Source organism: Hippichthys cyanospilos, chromosome 5, assembly GCF_059441005.1.
Source record: "Hippichthys cyanospilos isolate Australia breed blue-spotted pipefish chromosome 5, RoL_Hcya_1.0, whole genome shotgun sequence".
In the NCBI taxonomy this organism is placed as follows: domain Eukaryota; kingdom Metazoa; phylum Chordata; class Actinopteri; order Syngnathiformes; family Syngnathidae; genus Hippichthys; species Hippichthys cyanospilos.
The window spans coordinates 16,467,280-16,485,703 of record NC_142373.1 but is presented as its reverse complement, the minus strand read 5'-3'; the positions used below and the strand labels follow the sequence as shown (position 1 = coordinate 16,485,703).

Here is an 18,424-nt window from a genome sequence, read left to right as displayed (position 1 = left end):
GAATAATACACCCCATCCCCCACCATCCGGCATTGCATCGTGCCCAACAGGGGGCCCGTCCCAATATTTGATAAAGATTGGTTTTGTCCTCTCAAATATTTCAGTATTTCATCATCCAACATACAAGCCTTGCCTGCATTAGCATCAACTCCCCAGCATTCTACCACTCCATTTAACTGCAGCCTCTCAAGCCATCAACCATGCCAATTTACTTAATAGCTTGCATAACTGTCTTGGCATCTCTGCTTCAGCTCATAACTGGTTCAATTCTGACTTTGCTAATACATATTTAAGTGATTGTTTCAGTAATCATGAGTCAGCTCTCCGCCGTGGAGTCCTTCACAGGCCCTGCCCTTGGGCCAGTTCTCTCTGGGACTTTAGTTCAGTTATCGTCATGCAGCTGTTACTCCAGAGATATAACGTAAAATGCCTTTGCGGCGTGCGGTGCCGAGTTTCAATGAGCCTTGACTTTTTACAACACACACAAATTTTAAGTAAATTGCCTGATTTGATATTTTGAGACAGGGAAAAATGTGTGGTACGACTTTTAGCATCAGTGTTAGGCTCAAGCTCAAAATAACCAGTTACATGTAGCCATTAACCGACTCCAAACTAAGTTATGTCACTTTCATCATATAGAGTTGGTTAGAAACGCAGGTCCCGGGAGAAAAGGGGGAAAAAAAAAACACCCAGCGGCTTTCTACAGGACTCAGAATACACTACGAGATCCTGTTTGATTACATGTTGGAAAAGAACGCAACCCAGCCTTTGCCCTAGTTACTGCCGTACACTTCAGATCACTCAATTCGTTCCTAAGCCACAAATTTTCCATATCCTGCATTTCTTCACTCTATCATTCCACGCTCTGATTTCAAAGCAAGCTGTGCCCACACCTTTATTCATGAAGCCTCAACCATCTGGATTACTATCTCCTTCTTTAATCTATTTCTTGTGACTGGTTTGAACTGAAAACAAACACAGTGCTCATTTTCCTGTGCCATGACAACAGATATCTGGAGCCTGCGAATGCAAACGTTTCAAAATGTGACACAAAGTGAAAGGTTTTTGACTGGTTTTGGGTTAGGGTTAAAACCTGAAGTGGAGGCCTGTGAAAACAAACAAGTTGTGCGCATGAGTCTTCTTTGTTCAATCGACTGTTTGCAAGCATGTCACAGATAAATAATGACGGAAACTGGCTGTAGCAATTATGTATTTTTAGATTTGAGTGTTCTACAAATGAACTCAATTATTAATCAAGTAATCTACTAAAAACTTAGTTTGCATTATTAAAAAAAAAGGAAACGTGCATGTGAGCTGCAGGTATTATTCTAGTCAATTTGGGGTTACACCCTCTACTATCGACTCTGTGGCATTAAGTCTGTATGGTTTTAAAAGGCGGGACCTATTCTTGTAAGTTACGTGGTTCGTAGTGAATGAGTGAGTGAAAGAGTGAATTGGCTGCGGAGGTGCTAAAACTATTCAAATGACTACGAATTGATTATTTTTCAGTAATCCAAAAATTGTTTCCTTTAGTCAGACGAGAAAGCGATGCCCAATGGGTTCCTTAAAGTGCTATCGCCAACAATCCGCCAGGATTGCATATTACGGCATTCTCTGTTATTTTATAAGTCTATCTGCACTGGGGTGCACACGTAACTTTAAACACACACACCCTTTTCATTTTTTTTAAGCCAGGTAGATATAGATACTATGGGCCAATAGAATGGTACCACGGTGACATTTTTTTGTTTGTTGTACAAAGAAAACCAATATACCGAAACCCCGAGGTCGAAAGCTCAATTTTTTTCCTACGTATAGCTCTAAGAACAGCCATTTTGAGATAAAACGCAAAGCAAAACTCCAGCGTGCAATATTCAGTTTTATTCTACATTTCTCCAGAGGGAATTTCGTAGAAAATAGTGTGAAAAATTAAGGCAATGTTTCACTGTCTTCCATATTGTGTTTTGGTTTTTCATCCTTTTCTCACTCCTCTGTAAAATTTGCATTTTGACCAATGTACTGTTGTACAACAATAATACAACACACTTAACAATCGTGTTCACAAAAAATAAAAAAAGATTTTTCTAATATGTCGCAATTTATTACAACGTTACGGACATGTTATTGCTACCTGCCATGCTGATAAAAAAAAAAGGATTTAATATCGAATTAAATCCACCAACTGTGATTATGTCATTTAGCCAAAATTGTATTGCGACGGTCTCTAGGACTCTGCAATGATGCAATTCAAATGAACAGAATTTAATTCTGAGCTACAGGTATGCACATTCCTTTTGCAAATTCGAACTGAACGGTGAATGGGCTCGTGGTCTGGCTGTTGCGGCTCCAAATGCTCTCTCCAGACATAAATGTAACTTAAGCATTTATCCACTTGAAGGCTTCTAAACAGGGCCGTATTTTTCTGTGACAGAGAGCTTGGTTCTAATACAAACTTTCAAAGAATCGCCACCTTTTATTTTAGTAAAATAGGACTACTGAACTATATATTTAAAGAAGAATCCAGGAAAATCATTATGGTACAGCTATTGAGTTTGATAAAACAAACTTTAAAAAATACATTTTTCACTCTTTGTTTCTCAAAAAACAAAAACAAACAGTCTTGCAGTCTTGAGGCAACTCAATACTGCAAGGATCCCAAAAGATGGAGTTACAGAATACAACACTTCTCAAGACGAGAAGTGCTCAAGACATTGACAAATTTGATTGCAATCTGTTGCCAACATTTTAGTATAATCATTTTAAACAATGACTGACTATGTGGGGATGGACCGTTAGTGTCAATTTATGCAAAAACATCAAATTTACCATATTTGGACATAAGAAGCGTCCGTCCAATAGCTTCTACGATATCCACATGATGATTACCGACTTAAATTTATTTTCAGGAATATCAATGTTTCTTTTTTAAGATGAAATGCGTAAGGAACATGTCATCTAAAAAAGCAGCCAGCTTTCAACCTTCTGGATATGCCACCACAAAGCTGAGATCACTCTTTCCACCAACCACAATCGCTTCCTCCTGCAACTTTTTATTTACATTTCATCGACACAGTATCTACTCCAGGTAGCATACGGGTCAGGGACTATCAACAAAACCACACTAAATCTAAAATAAGCATAAATAAATAATAATTATAGCCTTGCACTGACCAGTGCTTGTAAGGACGTTATTTCAGAGTAACCACTGAGTCTGCCAGTTGGCTGGAGGCCCATGCGCACTGCATGTCCCTTTTGGAGGGAGAGAATAGCCACCTCCCCCCAACGACCTATCAGAAGTAAATATTACAACAAAAATATTTGGACAGCTTGATACAGGCGTTACAGTAAGCGAGGGTCATCACTGGTTTTCTCGGGACTTCCTTGGCCTACTTTTACACAGGCTATAATGTTGCTTTCAACACGGAGTCTTATAAAATGAACCAATGCATTTGCTGCTGTCTCTCAGGTGAATTGGCTCAGAGTCCCTCAGCGGATCTGAATGGCTTGGCCAACTGAAGGGTATCTGCAATCCATCAGATGACGTCTTCCATTTGTTAGTTGTTAAACATATCACGGAAATAAGGTGTTTTATCTCACAGCTCAGGTAGCGGACTATGGTATAACCGCACAAAACCCAAGTGTTCATTGAAAAAAAAAAAATTCAAAGCCTATGAATATCGGAAATTACACCAATTGAAGACATTACGTCAACAAAAACACATGACCCGCTATCCACCTCTCAATGAGAGGCATTAATGACATTCAATGTACACACTGACATAGTAAGTGAATGGGAACATTAGAGTCGTTGCAAGGCAGTCATAAAACACTATTGTTATTTTAACGGCTGGCACTAAAACAGTTTCTTAAAATGACCGCAATTAAGGGTTCACGACAAATGCTCAACTTGTGAGAAAAAACGGGAAACAAGCTGGTAAAGTGGGACAGTGGTATAAACAGGATTCACACCATTTTCCCAGTTCTATTTAAGTCGATGACTTCATGTTTCCTTTTTAAGTAGGTAAGATCGTAGTACAATGCCGACAGTTAGATTAGGAGTGGCCAAGTCCGGTCCTCAACAGCCACAATCCGGCCTGTTTTTGATATTTCCTTTCAACCCACACACCCGATTCAAATGAGATAATTTGAATTGGACGTGGCCAGCCCTGTTTAGATGGACTACATTTACTGTAACTATCACCAATAACATGAATACATAAAAGTCGCAGGCCCAATCAGACGAATCATCTGACTTGATTATGTGATATTGCTTGCCCTATATTGACCCCTAGACGCATGGGCCGATAACCGGGTTGATGGTTTACCGTGGTTTCAAAAAGTGAGTTTTGATTAACCGCTAATACAAGCCATAAGCGATAATAGGAACCTTTCTTTTTAGCTTAACCTAAAAAAAGAAGGCGTCTAAACGGAGCTGAATATGATCAAATCAACAAGCCGCCTTGTCAATAATTCGAAGGCAATCGCAGGGGTTTTTGTATTTTATTTTTTCACTTCTGGCATGCTTGGAGGATAAGGGGGAGATCTTTGCTTTAACCCATTCCGACCTAAGCATCATAAACGTTTACATGTCTAAACCAATTAATGTGCTGAAATTTGATGTCGCCCACTGAGAGATGACTGGACAAAGCTTAAGCATTAAAATGAAGTTATGAAGCTGAGCATGCCCTTCGTGCCTTTTTTGGATATTATAAGATGGCTCAGAAAACAAACGTGACTTCAAAAAGACAAACATAAGTGCTGTTTATCAAAAAACACATATTTATCCTCACGCTACTCAAATGAACTTGCTTGCTGTTGCTTTGAAAATATATCCGCAATATTTTAAAGGATTCTTTCAAAATGAAGGGTATCACAGTGGGTATGCGGTGCCGTTCGGTAACACGCTATCACTAGTGCTTGCAGAATTGAGTAAACAATCCACCTCTGAAAATAATTAGATGGTAAGCATTTGTTTTTTACTTCCTTGGCATGCTTGGAGGACAACGAGGTGCTCTTTTGTCTTAAAAATAGCGAACCAGTGACAAGGCACTTTGACTTGCCAAAAAACAACATTGTTCGCGTTTATTTTTACAAAACATTGTACACATAACTTGATGAACCAAACAGTCAACATTTTATTAATAAATAAAATAGATCGTGTTTAATGGAAAAACATCTGTAAATGTAATTTCGGAATACCGTGATATTTTTGCTCATGGTTATCACACCGTCAAACCTTTTATCAGCCCATGGCGAGAAGGTACTGACGTCTGCACTTGCTTGATCTTGCAACTATGAAATACAGCCTACAAAAAACTCAGGTTTACATTAAAGAAGAGGATTTGTATGGCTCCAATGAGACCTATTGGTCCGACCAAGGGTTCAAACGTGGAACCCCACATAACTGTTTACTTTGTTTGAACTGGTACACCCAGTCATTTGGGAGGGGTAACATTAGATGTATGTAGAGTAACATGAACAGTTTCATGAAAACTGAGAAGCTATAGTACAGTTGAATGGCATTCCCATCCCCCACTCAAGTGTCTCACAAGTCTACATTGCAATATAAATATTAACTATATTTGTAAATTATATGGAAGCAAGGAAAAGCAGCAGTAGATTAGTTTAAAAAAATGGTGTAACGTTGTTTTTTACGCTTGTTATTGTCCTGTGTCAAAATGTTCAAAAAGCATCCTCAAACTTGTTTTGTACTCAGAGAGAGAACCCAAAACGTTTGTAAACCTCCCCGGGGGCAAAATTGTTATAAACATAGAGGCATACGGGGCTAATAAAAATGGGAAATTGGATAAATTAAAGAGGGGAACAGACAGGAATTTGAACACACGTGTGGAGTCAATGAGGATATGAGCCGGTAGACCCCCCACAAATACACGTTCAGCGCCATAAGCAATCGTTTCTCCTTCACAATAAACGTGATCCCCACGAAATCTTTTTTTGTTGCCGTTATTATTTCAAAACGCGACTTGAAAGCTTACCTTTCGAAATGACGAGAGTGAACTCGTGGTGTCCACCGCCGCCGCCTCTTCCTCTTCCACAAGGAGATTCTCCAACTTCAACAAGCTAGCGACGACTTTCCTCCCATTTTACTCAGCGTCATATTTCAAATTCCGACCGCTGGTGTATTTTTTTTTTAATCGGACTGGGGGGTGAGGGGTAAAACAGCTACGTCCCCGGTGGTGGGGGGGGAGGGGGGGAGGAAAGAAAAAAATAATAATAAAAGCCGAGTTAGCGTGTCGCCACTGCGGGCTACTACGGAGGAGTTGGCCGTTCACTGAGGACGAGGGGGGGGGGGGGGGGTGGAGGGGGAGAGAAAGGAGGGGGGGGGGGGAGACAGCAGCAAGCAGGCGCTCAACGCCAGTGATAGAGAGACCTTCGAAAACAACGAGAGAGAGAGAAAGATGGGGGATGGGAGCTTGCTTCGAACTGACCTTAAACCTGAATATCGAACACACATTTACGGAAGCGAATTAGCTAATTAATTACGCTCGCCTGCCATTTTAAACCTCGTATCTCTCACCGCGGCCATCTTTGACGGCTTTGTTTTTATTTAATCGTCCCCCGAGCTTCAAATGTGGCTTCTTACTTCATCACAAAGACTTTGATGCGTACGTGAGCTCGTAGTGAAATTCGGTGTTTAACGCACGTAAAATGGAGTAAAGTTGATTAATGTCGCCGTTTATAATGTGGGAGTTTATTGCTCCGAGTGTCATGAGATACACAGTACAGTCGAGCATGTTTGCAGGCCTGGAGGAGAAGCTCCCCTCCCCCATTGCACGCGGCTCCTCTTTTTCGCCTGCCTGGTCAACCCGGCGCTTGATTAATTCTCCTTTCGCCTTGCCCAGTCATTCAGATTTGGAAAGTAAATAACAAGTTGACATCATTACGGCTCTACACTAGTGTGACACATTCCTTTGGTTACCGTAAATGCGACTATAAACGCGCAACGGGTTTTTTTCCTTTGCATTGTATGTCGCATCTAGCTATCTCGTGACAATGTATTTCACGTCAAAATAAGTAGTTAGTTGCTCCTTGGTATAAGATAGCGTTTTTTGAAGATATGATTTGAACACTTTTCAGTTTTGATTCAGGACTGAAAATTTGAGAAAAAGCCGTATGGTTGAAGTGAGAGCTACAGTTTAGCAGATGGTGAATAATAATTCAAAAAACAGAGGCTCAAGCCATTCATTGATACAATACACTAAAAGTGACTTACACATTTAATGCAGCTGCTAACAGTACTGAGTAAAAATGCAACAATAATTATCCAATCTTTAATAAATTGATTTAGAATTGATTCGACATTTGGAGATCTGGTTTAATTTAAAATGATCCAAGTCCATATTCCAGGCTCTCAAAGATATCTCACATTTTTGTTATACCCTTGACAGTAAACTGATTGTTTTTGTTCAGAATTTAAATAAACATCTTCAGACATCTGCTTTAACTTTAGAAAACAATGATCAACATGTTTTTCATGTTTTCTGACATGTCACACATCAAACCAGTAACTGAATTTATTGATACTTTTTCTGCACATTCATTTTGAAATATTTTCCAGTTTTTTTTAATTAAGGGACTCATTTTGCAACAACAATAAAATGCAAATGGAGTGTCATGAGTTTTGATTTTTCCTAAAGCATTACGACTCGTGTTATTAACAGATAAAATGTCCGATTTAAGGTAGATGCGGTTATTTTTTTTCTTAGATTAGGTAATTTTCAGTCCAAGAAATTTGGATTTGTATCCACAGGAGACAGTTACACTTATTGTAATAGCAAATACTAACCGTTGTACATGATGTTTTTTTTTTTTTTTTTTCCAAAATATGAGCAATTTGATTGGAATGAGCGGGGGATGGGGTCGACGTAGTATATTATTCACCGGCCCTTAATGTTTTATTTTCTTTATTTGCGGCTAATTTGTGTAACATTGTACATTTCACTTCAAAATGGCGGCTGTGAGTACATTTCAATGCAATACGATACACCAGGTTTACATTCTTATGCAATGGTGTCATTTGCGCAGCATTTCTAGATGAATCACACCCAGCGGTTCAATAAATTCAACGAACATTGTCTCGCGTTTCCTGATTCTGATTAATTGTAGTCCTTTGGCTCTAATATTGTTTCTCAGTCACTCGCCAAACTCCAAGAGGCCTGGCAGTGTGCTTTGGAGAACGCCAGTACTTTTATCTTCTCAAAAAGCAGAGCTCAACTTTTGCGTCTTATTCCTACAGGGATTGACATCTTCGTCTGGAATGTTGTCACATGACAAAAAGAAAAAAAAAACAAAACATTATGTCAACTTGACTGGGAGTGGAACACGTTACGTTACTGTTCTTCTCTATTGTTTGCTCTAAGCCACAGGCAGTTGAGGGACCAACAGCACTGCACGAAATATGAGATGGCAACCATGGTGACAACACCAGCTAAGAGCTTCAGCAATTCAGCCTGGCATTCACTGAAGAGCCTTTTTGTGTCACACACACACGCTTAAAACAGAAAAGCCACGTTTTTTTCTTTTATTTATATGCGTGAAAGGAGCAAAGCTAACGATAAATTTGCCTTTGTCTTTGTGCTCTGTGACCTCCTGTTTCCGACAAGCAAGCTTGCTGATGTCTGCTGAAGAGTTACACCCTGTAATTTTCCGTAAAGTGGGTGCAAAAATATTTACTAAATAAATAGGTTAGTTTGACAAGTAAACACTTGGTGGCCACTAGCAATGAAGGGGCACAACAGCCACTTCATTAAGTACTTTTATAGACTTATGTACAAGGGCTGTATCCAAAATGTATTTATTTTTTTAATGCTTTTGTGAAAGATGTAGTTTGTGTACTATAAATCAATGCTCAAAATAGTTTTCTTGCTCAGCACTTCCATAAACCGAGCAGACACCCATTTAGAACAGCACTCTACTCAGTGTAATGACAATTTTTTTAAAAAGTCATTCAATCCCAAAGACGTGTTTTTACGTGTTTTTTTTAAAGAGTGCAGAACATTTAATCACAGGTAATTGTGTTTTTTTTTTTTGCTAATGGAAAGTCAAAAGTGGCTGGTAGTTAGTCATCGATTACTTTGTTTAATTAATTAGGTACTAAAGTAATCAGTACTGAGTACTGAAATAATCGTTAGTTTAGTTCAAACTAATAATCAGTTACTAAAGTAATTAATGAGTTGATTGATTACTACCAGCCTTTTTTTAGACACTCCTTTAGCCAAACACTTGGAACAATTTTGGAAAAAAAAATCCACACCAAAATCAATCAGTAATTGCACATTGTATGGATATTGAGAGTATTTTGCGTCAAAATTGTAACCTGAACATCTTTTAACACAGCAAATAGTTCAGGTTTTGACCAAATTTTGGGGTGGTGCTCAGAATATTTATGCACCTCCACCGAGCATCAGCTGAATCCAGTCTCTACATTCAGAACCAAATCAGGCAATGTGTTATGAGATTACCTTTTCTTACTTAGGAATCATTCATGCGGTATGTTCACAATTTGTACTGTAACACTCAGAAGAAAGCCAAGAAATCAAATTTAGTTTGCAAAAAATATCGTATTCATTAGTGTTCTCTCCGCAAATTTATCAACAGCATATATCATTTTTATATATATGCTGCAGGCCACTTGGAAATGGACCACGAGCCGCAAATGAGCCCCAGGCCATACTTTGGGCACCTTTAAGATATATAAGGAGTAGCTGGAATGGAATGTGTCTTTGCCAATAAATGAGTTAATATCATTATATACATTTTCACATTCTGCTGTTCTATGACCTCTGGAGAATGGCAATTTTCCAAAAGTGAATGAATGGTTTCCTTGACATTTTCTGAACCACCGTTTCCTCATCTTACATCATCATCATTTTGTTTTGACACTCGCTTTCTGGAACGATCAAACTTTTATGACCCGACTTGCATGCACCACTGCTCTAAATCTACACATTTGCAGGAGAATCCGCCCGAGACGCACCTCCCCCACCCGAGAAACATGTGACTTGCGCCTCTATTAGGCGGCTTACGGTTGGAGCACTTCCTGCCAAAGTCTGGGCTGACCTCCTAACAAAGAACAGGTTCAATGTGCCTCCCTTCCCCCACCGAGGGGAAGCTGATGAAGGTCACATGACCTCTCTAGACAGCACTGAGGAGCAATGGTGATATGTAAGGCTGGGGGAAGGGTGACGCGAGACAGTTATGGAGCTATTAGGGCCAGGAAGGCGTGGGGGGAGATGGGGAAAATCCAGCGTGGGGATATCTGTTCCTCTTTGCGTCCATTGACATATTGGATTGGGTTGCCTCTATTTCGAGTGCAATGAGAGCGGGCCTGTTTGAGAATCGCTCTTTGTGTGTGCACGCCGTTCGTTGGAGAGTGAGCAGAGAGTGATCTTTGTGTACACAATGTACGACAGCTCCCCTCCCCCCAGCTGCTCCCATCTCCAGCGGCTAGACATGGTTTCTGTGGCGCACTGTTATGTCATAGCGCGCACACGCTCCTTTTCCACACAAAGCCAAGCCGAGTGCGGGGGGGGGGGGGGGGGGGGGGGAATAGCCAGGTTCTTTTACAATAGCAAAGGAAAGAGAAAAAGGTTTGTGGCAAATATGGCCGTATCTTACATAACGAGCTATTTTGAAGGGAGCTCATTTGCATTCTTTTTCTGAGGGTGAAGAATGTACGGTTTGTGGGTCTTATAAGGCCCGAGAAAGAATTTGATGTATGTTGTTGTGCCGTTCTACGTTCAAATCAGCCAACCTCTGTGAATCTATAGGACTCCATATAAGTCGTTATTTCTTGGGTTGCAACAATTCCTTGTGTAACGGCTATTACAACCCGCATATTCTTTCCTCATACTTGTGGAAAAAAAAAAAAAAAAATCCTTCCGTATACAGTGGAGCCCTGCCATGAAAAATTAATCTGTTCCGGGGAAGGGATCGTAAGGCGAAATCGTCGTGTGGCGGGCAATAGAAACCTATGCTGATTAGCTAATGCGTGTAAAACCCTGGGTAAAAACATCAACATTGTTTATACATATTCAAAATTGGTAACAAAAAAGTACATTGTGCCACTTGTATATATTATATATCTATACAATTAAATAACATCATAAATGAAAAATATATAAAGGAAAAATGAAATTGTATTTACCTTTGAGTAATGTTGACTAGAGCTATTTACGTTGTTTACTTTCTGCAAAACTTTTAGATGCCACAAGATGGCGCCCAATGAAAGTACAGTGCGGCAACACTTGTCTAGCGGAGCAAAAATGATTTAAAGTGTTTCATGAGGCTTCATTTTCCCATCACTATTTGTTCCAGGACCCACACGAATAGACTGTTTATTGTAATTATAATTTTATTGCTGCATTAGCATAGGTTAGCCATAGACCACCATGCATTCTGACTCCATAAAAATTCAGGCTATATCGCCGCCACGAACATGAATCTCCGTGTCATTTGCCCATTTGTGTAATGTAAAAAATTGGTTTCACCTGAACAAAATCCTGCGCTGTAATTTATTTTTTGGAGGACACAGAAAATGTCAAAATGAGCCGATGATGTCCTTGTCAAGCCAAAATGGCGCACTTCCTGCATCTTTTCGGCATAGATTGATAACTGATGATAGACATGCCTATCGTGTTATTGAGTGAGTGGATTCATGAGCTTGAAAAAAAAAATCCCAGATGGAGCTCCCAAGGTCTATCATACATACTATAAACGTTCTCAAAATGTTGCAGGCGTGTGGAAAACCTGACGATCATAATAACCCATACATTATATAAAGGCAATTTTTTCGTGTGTGAGCTGATTAAACTGTGTGTGTTTCTATTGAAATGTCTTGTGGGTTCCAATGGGTGTGCGTACTGCGGCAGAGGGATTAAAAAGAAGCACATGATGCTGCTAACATGTGATTCGCCATTTTGCTTTCAGTTGCATGCTATTTATGTATGCTTGCACAAATATATCATTTCTTGTTTGAAGGGGCCCCGGCTCTGTCCCATGCAGTGAGCACATTGTATCCCCTGCCTCATGTATTGCTTGGCCAATAGTGAGTATGATTTTTTTGGGTTACCATGACAACCAGGGGAAAACGACAGTTACGTATGTAACAGCAGTTCGAAGGCTTATTCCGTGCTTTTGGCACCGCCTCTGGCGGTCTAGGGGCGAAATAGAACTACAATTACCATGGTTGACTAAAAAATTGGGTATGTGCCACTTATGAGAAGTCAACACTATACTATACCATACTATACTATACTATGCTAGGCTATGCTAGGCTATACTATACCGTGGGTGTCGATGATCATACGGTAGGGGCCTAATGTAATCTTTCCAATAAATAAATGTCATTTGCAAGCATTTAGGGATGAACGCATGGTGCCATTTTGAACCTCGACCTGTTTTGACACGCTATAGTTATTTTTAGCCTCCTAGTATTTTTTTTAATGCTTTTTGTTCGATGTGTTTAGAACAATGGCCCAAATTGGGTCGAAAATGACATGGAGGGGTTATACTATACTATACTATACTATACTATACTATACTATACTATACTATACTATACTATATCGTGGTTGTCGATTGTCGTACAGGTACCTAATGTGTACCTAAGTTTGTCATTAAATAAATCTCAATATCATTATGAACCTCTACCTGTTTTGATAATCTATAGCAATCTTTGGACTCCTAATGTTTTATTTTTTTTTAATACTTTTTGTTAGATGTGTCTGAAACAATGGACCAAATCTGGTCGAAATTGACACGTAGACATAAACATTACTCTACTATACTATACTATACTATACTATACTATACTATACTATACTATACTATACTATACTATACTCCACTACAATGATTCTCAAAGGAGAAATGATGCAATAATGCTTTTACGATGGGGTACTTGACTGACAAAATCTTTCACGGGATACGAAATTGAAAAAAGGTCGAACACTAATGCTTTATATTATACAATTGCTTGATGTTTTTTTTTCATAAATTGGGGGACCTTTAACAAAGTTGCTTAGTCATATTTGAATGTTTACGGAAAAAGACTTGAAAAAAAATTCAGCAAGTAAGCTGTTATTATTATTGATTTTGGAAGAGAAAGTAAAAAAAAACGACCTTGGCAATTCTTTTATTAGGTTAAAAAATGTAGTATGGCTCTCAGAGGACTTGAAAGAGGCTTCCTACCCCTTGCTTTTTTCTCTGTTACTTTAGGAAGTCACATTCTTCACCCGCCCCTCAACCCTGCCGTAATCAAATTCCTTTGACAGCGTAAGGGGGAGGGGAAGGCTGTGGATGAAGGCGGGAAAAAGCTGACAGATGTCAGAGATTCCAGGGTCGAGGACAGAGGTCAAGGGTTGGTGACCTGGCCATTGGAGGGCCTCCCTGCCCCCCTGCGCTACAATGGCAGCCAATGACTTTACAACATTTTCTTCTTACAGTGACTTTTAAATCGCTCTGTCGGGATTCCCCCCGAGGCGGCTGCTATTTTCGTCCTCAGCCTTGTCTTTATTTACGTTTGGCTTAGCCTTACCGCCAAAATGAAATGCTTTGATGAAACTATATACACATCATAATAGGTGAAAAAGACAAAGATTTTGGTGCCTTTAAATTTGGGGGGGAATTTAGAGACCACTAAAATCGGCATTTTCAACACAAAAAGCCGGAAATGTAACTTAATTTCACATAGTGGTGAAAGCGATACACACATTTTGGCCACCCAGCAAGACAAGAATAATAAAGAAGAAAGATATATATATATATATATATATATATATATATATATATATATATATATATATATATATATATATATATATATATATATATATATATATATATATATATATATATATATATATATATATATATATATATATATATATATGTGTGTGTGTGTGTATGTGTGTGTGTGTGTGTTTTTATGCCATTATGACAGTTATGTAGTCAAAAAATGTGACTTAAAACACTAGGCGATGAAATGTGTTACGATGGCAACAATTTGAAGATGGGATGGAATTATTCAGGAACTGATGAATACATCATCATGGGAAAATGTGGGTGTGATTGTTCCGTAAAGGATGAAACTGGGCAATGTGCTTCATGTCTTCCAGAGAGGATTACTGCCACTTTAGCGCACATACGGTAAATACTGAACATGAGCCCTATGGCAGAGCTTAAAAAAAACACGGGCTACGTAGACGTAAATGTCACCTCGTATCGCCTTTTAAGCTCACTAATGAACACTGATGACAACCACCTGATCTTCTTTTAAAATGTAAAACCGCTATTAATCCACAGCGCATTTGTTTTTGGGTTTTATTCCTCGCCAGAACCTCCCCTTCCTCTCCTCAAGGGTCCATGTTACACCGATCATCACAGACGCGTTTCCATGGAGACCATTGGGTAAGTCATAACCTCCACATGTTCCCACTCGGCAAAGCTTTCGCCGTTTATTCATTGAATAATTAAATCCCATGATGACATCTGGATTCAACAAATCATTGTTTTGTGTCTCTGTTAATAGCGTTAGGTTCAGTTGGTTCTACAGAAACTAGGTTATGTTACATGACTCCCCCACCCCCACCTTTTTTTTTTTTACACTGTATTCAGAGGAGGCGATAATAGTTGGGGGATGGGCACGAGTGCTGTCTCCTTGCTTTGTCAGGGCGTCATAATGCTGTGTAATGGGCCTCCACTTAGCCAGACAACAAGCACAGCATTGTGACACGTCACTCTAAAAAACTCGCCCTACTTTGACCTCAAGGTTATGCCAATAACCCAGCCATCGTAGCCGCCACACTTGGAACTTGGACTCTAGTTTTGCACACAGGGGACATATGTATGTCTTCAAAATGATAGTCACATACACAGAAATGAGTCACCTGTTACTCATAATTAGTCATGCAAAAAAGGTTAGCACGGTGGCCTCTGGGTACGTTGGCTTACTCCCACCATCCCAAAACACGCATGCTAGGTTCATTAACGACTAAATCGAGGTGTTAAATTCATCTTTGTCACGAGTTACAGTAAAGTCTCTCACAGATACACAAGCACATTTGCCTCTGCATTTGAATTTTATATTCATTCTTAACAACAGATGAACAATGACTGTACGATTTATGTTAAGAAGCCATTCGGTCAAAATAAAAGCCAGTTAAGATAAAGTGAAATTTTCATGAAGATTTTCTGCCAAAATCAGGGAAAAATATATAAAATACTAGATATATTTAATTGGTTTTAGTGGACCATGTGAAATGATGCTGCGAGCCACGTCTAGGCCCTTGAGCCTTGGGTTTGACACCCATGCAATTTGTCAAGGTCTGAGAGTGAGTAGTTGTTTTTTCGCCTCTAGTCTGAAAACTCCATCTAACCTATCACCATAATGAAAACGGATAGATGGACTCTCGAAAAATATGATAATGCAATGGGGCTTTCATGATCTATTTTTGAAAAATGTGCCGAAGCAGGAATTGAGAGGCACCGGATCTAAACCCATATTAAATGTGTTCTATTTTCCATAAGCATTGTTTGCTGTTATATTTCCATTGTTGGGGTAGAATGCTGGATCATCTCCATGAAAATATGTGATGTGTTTTGTGTATGTGAGCGAAGCAGGCAAGGAGAGAGCGAAAGAGAGATGAATGTTGTTTCCCTATGGCCACAGTGCCATCTAGTGGCGTAATACTGCACTGCACCTATTTTCCAACTGTGTGTGACGTAAAAGGTCACCAACCTGGTTTCCATTAGCATAAGGTTACCCCCAATTATAACGGTTCTATTCGAAAAACAGCTCACCGGTTTGGGAGCATTGTGATTTCCTAGGAATGTTGAAGAAGTGATTATCTGTATCTATGGAAATGAATTATTGTAGGGCATTGGTTCTCAAATGGGGGTTCGGATACCCTTGGGGGTACTTGAAGGAACTCCAGGGGGCACTCGAGATTTAAAATAAAACCAACATTTTATGTTCAGTAGGTTAGTTAATTTCATTATATTTTAACTTGTCATGTGCCACCTCTCGTTACCTATTAATGATTTATTTTTGTGACCAGCTCTCTACTATCTTTCCAAAGGTTGAATATTTTTCTGTGGATAAATATTTATTCATAATTTTTTCTTTTTGAGAAAACGTCTGGCACATTATGTATATTATTTTTTTGTGGACACATATTTATTAATAATTTAGTTAATTATTTTTTTTGGTGAACAAATCTCTACTGTAATCCCAAAAGATGATGCTTTATGTTTAATATTTTGCTGCGGAAAAGTACGTTTTTCAAATTATTTCTTTTTGAGGACAGGTCTGACTCTTTATCTTGGTTATTTTTTTGTGGACAAATACTAATAATTACTAATAATTCAGTTATTTCTTTTTGATAACAGATTTCTTCTATGATCCAAAAGATGACACTTTGTTGATTATTTTTTGTGGGACTTACAAATGAAGTTTGAAGTGTTCTAAAGTTTAATAAATCAAAATCATGTTTTAAGTCTTTTTTTTTTCTTCTTTTTACCTAAAAATTTTTTGCACTGGTTAAGGGGCACTTGGCCAAAAACATATTTCACAGGGGGTACATGACTGAAAACAAGTTGAGAACCACTGTTATAGCGTAAATCCTCTATGTATTTACATTGATTATTCATAGTTCATAGGCTTTTTTTTGACCTCAAGCTTCCTCCCTGAAAACACACATTTGCTTCACTAAAGACCCCAAATTGTCCATAGGTGTAAATGTGAGCATAAACCACAAGGCCACCATGCTGCCAATAATATTTCACATCATATACAATACTTCCATAACATTTATCTCGATAATAACCACTGAGGGATAGTGAACTGCCAGTCGTCCGTCACCGTGTCAATTGAAGGCGAAAGTTTCAGCACGAAAGGGCGGATGTTTTTCTTCATGTGAAAACCAACTAATGACCGCAAGGTTTCACAACGCTGCATTGTTATGCTACATGGAAAAAGGAGAAAAAAAAACCCATTTAGACCTCTACCGGCGTTCTTCCTTGACAAGTGTATTTTTACAGTCTTGTGTGCAAGACAAATATCTCTGAAAAAAAAAATGGTGAATGGACAAAAAGGCAGCTGTCCGGGCAGACAGCCTATCTAAAGACGTGAAAAGGAGACACAATATTTGGATAATTCCAGGACACATCCTGACACTCACGGTTCACCTGCAAGAATAGCAGAGCGCAGCTTCGGAAACATGAATGAGCTAAAGAGCGCAGAGCAAATGGACTAAATCAGCACTTATGTGTTTGGAATGGAGCTCTATTTGCAAGTCTGACGCTTGCTCAATGATGTGATTCCCTCAGCTGAAGCCATGTTATAAATCATGAAAAGGGATCGCTTCCACACTTGCGCCATTTATACTCCCGAGAATTTCTGAGGTCAAACTACAGGAAACTCACTCTCATTTGGTCATATTCACAAATTTAAACCCTTTATGAACTGTACAGGCAATGTTTAATTGTGTCAAAATGTTTTACGATGAACTTGTGCAGTATTTTGATCATTTTGTGGTAATTTTCCTCCACATCATTTTTGGAGTATTTTAGCAAAGGAATGGCACAGGGATGATAACTACGTGGTCGTGCCATGTTGAACTTTGACATGTTGTCACCATCTGGGTGAAATTTCAGCTCCCTAGTGTTCTTCTTTCAATGCTTGCTATTTGATGTGAAATGCTCTTGATGTAAAGCTCGGACAAATTTCCGGACTCACCCATTGCCCGGAGGTATAGTACACTGAAATTTGATTGGATCAAAGACTTAAACAAAACAAAACAAAATACAACAAAACACTACAAAACACAACAATACAAAACAAGGTATTTTTGTTTTGTTTTGTTTTTAAGTCTTTGTTGTTCAATTGTACGGGGCCTGCAAAATTGAGTTTGAAGGCCCAAAGGATTTTACATTGAAATAGCGACACACAGAAGCTGAAACCTGGGTAAATCTGATAATAATAATAATAATAATAATAATAATAATAATATTGAAAATAACAATAATCATCCATAAATGAAAAAAACAAATATATGTATATATATATATATATATATATATATATATATATATATATATATGTATATAAAATAACGATAAATATAATATAAATAACCATATAGTATAGATAGAATATAATGTGGGTGTCTAATGAGCTCAAAATATGTGGCAAAGTTTTGATTTGATTCATCACTGTACTTAAGACTTGATTGATAGGGGAATAACTGGTAAATTCCAACATACGACTATGTCTTACATGCAACTTTTCCCATCTTGGCTGGCGATGAAAGCTCTACGCAGACTTGTAGTTGAAATCTTCTGCTGCAGCAGATGTTATCTGCGGCATTAACGTCAGAAATGGATCTTTTTAATTTAGCGTCGA

The 18,424-nt window shown here is 38.7% G+C and overlaps 2 protein-coding genes across 4 annotated transcripts in view; one reads left to right on the top strand and one right to left on the bottom strand.

The window, feature by feature from the left end:
* tbl1x (transducin beta like 1 X-linked) overlaps positions 1-6,297 on the bottom strand; it is a 32,535-nt gene extending 26,238 nt beyond the window's left edge. For both annotated transcript variants that reach the window (XM_088414824.1, XM_088414823.1), the window contains exon 1: positions 5,997-6,297. The gene's annotated coding sequence lies outside the window, so the exon portion shown is untranslated. The remainder of the gene's footprint in view (positions 1-5,996) is intronic.
* An 8,065-nt stretch (positions 6,298-14,362) lies between these two features.
* The window catches only part of LOC148423778 (anosmin-1), an 83,284-nt gene continuing 79,222 nt past the window's right edge, over positions 14,363-18,424 (top strand). The window contains exon 1 of one of the 2 annotated variants that reach the window (XM_088415744.1): positions 14,363-14,430. Coding sequence is in view for 1 of the 2 variants with exons in the window: in XM_088415745.1 (XP_088271871.1) it covers positions 14,386-14,430 (45 nt within the window). In the remaining variant the exon portion in view is untranslated. The remainder of the gene's footprint in view (positions 14,431-18,424) is intronic. The other variant, XM_088415745.1, reaches the window with a different exon arrangement.